Here is a 4,908-nt window from a genome sequence, read left to right on the forward strand (position 1 = left end):
GGGTATAGCTCAAGTGGTAGAGCACTTGTCTAGCAGGCACAAGGTCCTGGGTTCAATCCCCAGTACCTCCTCCAAAAATAAGTAAACTTAATTACCTCCCTCCCCCAGCCAAAAAAAAAAAAAAGAAAAAAAGAAAGAAAAGAATCTGAGTAAAATGCAGAAATAGAGAAGATTGCTGCAATCACATTCTGTAGTAACTGTTAATACTGAAAATTATTAGAAATTGACCATTTTACCAGATTCAAACAATAGTTGAAGATTGTCTCATTTGTACTACACATTGATCTTGATATAAGTTCAAATTCTATTGATTCTGTTGATATAAGTTCAAGTTCACTTTAAGTTTTATTCTGAAAGATGATTTTCTTGCTGCATTATAAACCTAATAACAAATGAGCAAAGTGGTTGGTATTGGTATGTTTTTTAATGTTTGTGCCTTTAAGATCATAGTTCGAAAGAATTAAGCAAACACGATAACAAAGGAAATGCAAACATAACCTTTATTCTCTTTCAAAAACCCAGAGAACAGAGCCTGGAACCGTACTCATTGATTTAATCAGAAAACCTTAAGTTTTGTAGTCTCATTTAAAATTTTACAGCAATAGAATTAATATTGTAAAAATGATAGCAAAAGACATGGTTGCTCTCAACTACGTAGTAAAAAAATGTGGTAAATTTTCTTATCCATCATAAAGAAGGGCTAGGCTAGTGAGCTGCTCAATCAAACATTCATAATAAATAAAAATTACTCTATATACATATGATCATATATTCATAGGCTAAAACCACAGTACGAAATCTAACAATAAAATTGTGTCACATTCAAGAGTTGGGAAGCCAATAGATAGGAATTATAAAACATTTTTTGTTTTGTGGGGCAGAATCCCTTAAATCACAACTGCTTCAAAAGATCTGAGACAGACTTTGGTGAATATGCCTGCTGTCTATTGATGATTAATTTTCAAAGAACTAGAATAGAGTAAAATAAAATGAAAGTAAATTATTCAATACAGATCAATATTTTTGACAACTTAAAAAAAAAAAAGGAATTCAAGGTCTTGCACTGCTTCACAGGCATGAGCAAAAATTGTAGCATTTGGGAAGTAGCCATAATAGAGAACAGGCACCAAGAATTCTGATAGAAAACCAAATAACTGTTTGCTTTCAGTAAATAAACTGGTTAAGATGATCTCACTTTTTTGAGTTACTTTCTCATAAAAGTCCATTTTCTTAGAATAACTTTATAGATATGAGAATGATTCTAGAGTAGTCAGAGTTGAGCATCATCTCAAAGGTTCAAATAATTCTTAAGATTCTAGTTTATGTAAGGCTCTATTCCTTCGCATGCATTCAAACATATTACTACAGACAAACATGCTTCATTTGAGAACATAGATTAAATTTTTTTCTTAGACCCAAGGGGAAAGGTACAAATGTAGCCCTTTCTAAGCATAAAAAAATCATTTAGATGACAGAGGACTGAGTCAGGAGATGTAGATATGACTTTAGGGAAATCACTTTCGCTTTAAGATCCCTTCCAGCTATCTTATTCTAAGGTTAGAACATCCCCTCTGAGCTATACAAACTGACCTGGTATTTTCAAACTTCTACACGGTACTTGATTAAAAAAAAAATATAATATATATATATATATATATATAGTATATATATATGTAATATATATGTAATATATGTAAATTCCTCACACTCAAATATCAAATGAATTGATACAAACCCCACTATACAAATCTGTATGCCAGGGAGCTGTCTTTACTCATTCGTGGAGAAGTGCCAGACCAAACCTACAGCATTCAGCTTGTCATTGCCACTGGTAACAAATAACTACCTGAAAAACTGGACGCAGTGATTGCTTCAGGCCCAGCCTCAGACACACGAGGAAACTGGGAAGCAGGCAGTGTTCTACTTGCTCCCTGGTTCAGGGCACTGATTCCCAAACTTGAGGCAATACAGTGGAAATCTGCAGATGGGTCTCTTAAAACTGCAGCTTGGAGGATCTCACTGCAGCCTTGCTGTGTTAGAATCTCTGGGGATGAGGCCTCCTCATCTACCTAACATTTTTAACCAGTATGTTCTCCCCAACCCCTCCATGCCTCTGCAGGTTACTTGGGGGCTTCACTCTCTACCTCAAACCGCCCCCACCCCCAACGCCTGCTAAAAGAAAAGAAAACCACTGTGCTGTGGTGGTTAAATCTCTAGAGTCAGGAGCTAAGGAGTAGCTGCTAGATCTCTAACGAGATGTTTAACTTCTCTGGTCTGTCTCTTATCAGATGGGAATTGAATAAGAGGAGTCTCTAACCGTCCCTTCTGCTCTCAAAGAACCTAGCGTGTCAACTCGGTAAATCCTGAAGGACGTGGGGACAATTTGCAGGGACTTCTCACTCTAGCAGTTCGAACACCCCGGAAGAGTCCAGAAGCTCCCAGTTGGGTTTAACTCCCCTCTCTCTGGTCCCCTAATCCACAACAGGAGGCGAAGTGAGGCAAGGTTGGAACTGGGTGAGAGTCGAGAGGGAGAAGCCAAAAGAAGCTTGCAAGACAATTTTGGCAAGAAGCAGAAAGGATACTCTGAAAGCAAGAATTACTCCTCGTCCTCGTCCTCGTCGTTCTGGTCCTGGTAGCGAATGTAGACGACCAGCATGACAAAGCCCATGAGGATGCAGAGGGAGCCGACCACCAGGTAGGCGATGCCCAGGAACGGGTTCTTGCCGCCCATCCACGAGATGCTGCTGAAGATGATGAGCTTGTGGCCGCCGAAGGCGCGCACCGGGTAGTTGTAGGTGATGTTGACGCGGTAGGCGCCCCGCGGCAGCCCGGTCGAGTAGTTGCCCTGGCGGATGCGCGCGTACAGCTTGCGGAACGTGGGCAGCGCCGCCGTGCGCATCCACACCACGAAGTCCTGGTTGATGAAGCCGGTGTTGTTGGGATCGGTGCTGAGATCGTAGACCGGCCGGTGCCAGTTGGGCGGGGGCGCTGTGCCCTGGAAGGCCAGCGCCAGGCTGCCATTCACCAGCGGCGGATTGCGGAACTTGACGTGGTAGTCGGTCCACCAGGCGATGCCGGTGCGGTCGAGCGGCACCTCGACGTAGGGCCCACCGGCCCGGCGCTGGTGCCACAGGGAGAAGGAGTCGTTGAAGAGGCTGTTGGCGATGGCGCCGCAGGGCGCGATGGGCAGGCCGGCCGCGCTGAGCTGGTAGGGGGCGCACTCGTTGGCCGGGTGGCGCAGCGCGCTCGGCAGCCCGCTCAGCTGCTCGTCGTCGCGGGACACGCCGTAGCGCCGGTAGTTCTGGTAGAAGTTGGTCAGCTCGTAGTACAGATACACGGGGCCCTGGAAGAGCTCGGGCAGCGAAAAGTACCAGGCGCAAGAGCAGCGGGGCGGCGGCGAGCGGCCCTGGCCGGCCGCGGCGCACACCGAGCAGTTGCTGGTGCCCAGGTCGCCGGTGTAGTCGTACTCGAGCTCCTTGATGCCGTTGGAGGAGTAGTAGAGGCCCAGCCCCAGGCCGATGAAGGCCAGGCCGGCGCAGAAGAAGAGCGGCAGCGCGATGCTGGCAGACAGCAGCGGCTGCCAGGCGGGGAGGCGCTGCTGCGTGAACGCGGTGTTGTCGGGCTGGTGGGCGCCCCGGGCCGTGGCGCTCCAGGTCATGGCGGCCCCGGGGACCCACGGAGGGTCGCCGTCACCTCCGCGCCGGGTGAGCCCGGGGCTACTCCCGGGGCAGGTTTCCGCCGGCTCAGGTGAGTTCGTGCCCCGGCCCCGCCTCCGGCCCCCGCACAGGTGCGTCTCAGTTCCAGGTTCTTCGTGCTGTGACCGGACCCCTCAGTTCCGCCTCGGCCAAGGTGATGCGGCCGGCTCCGCCCCTGCTGGTAATCCGGAGCCGCGCCCCGCCTCTTCGGAGGTGAGCTGGGCGGGCTCACCTGGCCGGCTTGGGGCTCACTTTTCCTCTCGATCCAGGTGGGTCCGGACGCCAGCTCCTCCTCCCCGAGGTGAATGGCGGCCCAGGCTGCCTCTGAGTGGCTCATACCTTGCTCAGGTAACTCCTTCCCTTCCGCCTTCCAAGTGACTATAGTGCCTGGGCCAGTCTTGACCGACATGGTAGGAGCTGCAACCTTCAGCACAAAGTTCCACTGAGCGTGCATCCTGGAGACTTGAAGATTTCAGATAATTAATCCTCTTTTATCTGAACGGAAATAAAAGCGTCTCTAGACCCTCTTGTCTTTGTAGATTCACTTATGAACCCCCTTTCAGTCAACTCAGCCACAAATTGTAAGGCCCGAGGGGATTGCATTATGGTAAATCTGTTCCGGATTCAATGTCTGCATTTAAATTCTAGCATATACTTTTCAAGGGAAAATGATTTTCCGGCCAGGTGCCCCAATCTGGCTGTATAACTAAGAAAAGTGGAAAGTTCTTCTCTAAAAATAAAATGAGACTTAAAAAAAGAGAATCAAAGAAGGCAAGAGGTTCAGAGCCTTTAAATGTCTCTCTAGCTAGTGGAAAAACCACACAAGGAGAAAAATGCACTGGAATCCTTGTGATTTTTTTTTCTTTTTCAGAATATTTCCATGACTGGAAAAAGGCTGGATCCAAAGTCCCCAAAGACCCAGCTGCTGTCCACAGTCAAAGATGTTGGGACTGTTTGGCTTAAGGAGGAACTACAAGGATTTATAGGACTTAGGGCAAAAAAACCCAAATTAGGTCTGAACATTGCTTGGGATTCTGGCTTTTATATCTCAGTTGGTACAATATACACAAGGGGGTATCAGATCAATTCAAGTTGGTGCTAAATCCTCCTTAGGTATTCATTCAGGTGTTCCTGCTTCTCCTCCAGCTCATAAAATACAAATTAATTAAATAATTTCTATATTATACTTCTGCACCTAGAATAATACATTACA

At 46.9% G+C, this 4,908-nt stretch overlaps 1 protein-coding gene across 1 annotated transcript; it reads right to left on the reverse strand.

The window, feature by feature from the left end:
* Positions 1-481: 481 nt before the first annotated feature.
* TMEM30B (transmembrane protein 30B) lies at positions 482-3,847 on the reverse strand. Its single transcript, XM_032482143.1, has one exon. The coding sequence runs from the start codon at positions 3,656-3,658 to the stop codon at positions 2,597-2,599; it is 1,062 nt and encodes a 353-aa protein (XP_032338034.1). The 5' UTR covers positions 3,659-3,847; the 3' UTR covers positions 482-2,596.
* Positions 3,848-4,908: the final 1,061 nt, after the last annotated feature.

This window comes from Camelus ferus, chromosome 6, assembly GCF_009834535.1.
Source record: "Camelus ferus isolate YT-003-E chromosome 6, BCGSAC_Cfer_1.0, whole genome shotgun sequence".
NCBI classification, from domain to species: Eukaryota; Metazoa; Chordata; class Mammalia; order Artiodactyla; family Camelidae; genus Camelus; species Camelus ferus.

Bases quoted from the DNA above. Each gene is read 5' to 3' on its own strand.
- TMEM30B (XM_032482143.1), bottom strand. From the start codon at position 3,658: ATGACCTGGAGCGCCACGGCCCGGGGCGCCCACCAGCCCGACAACACC.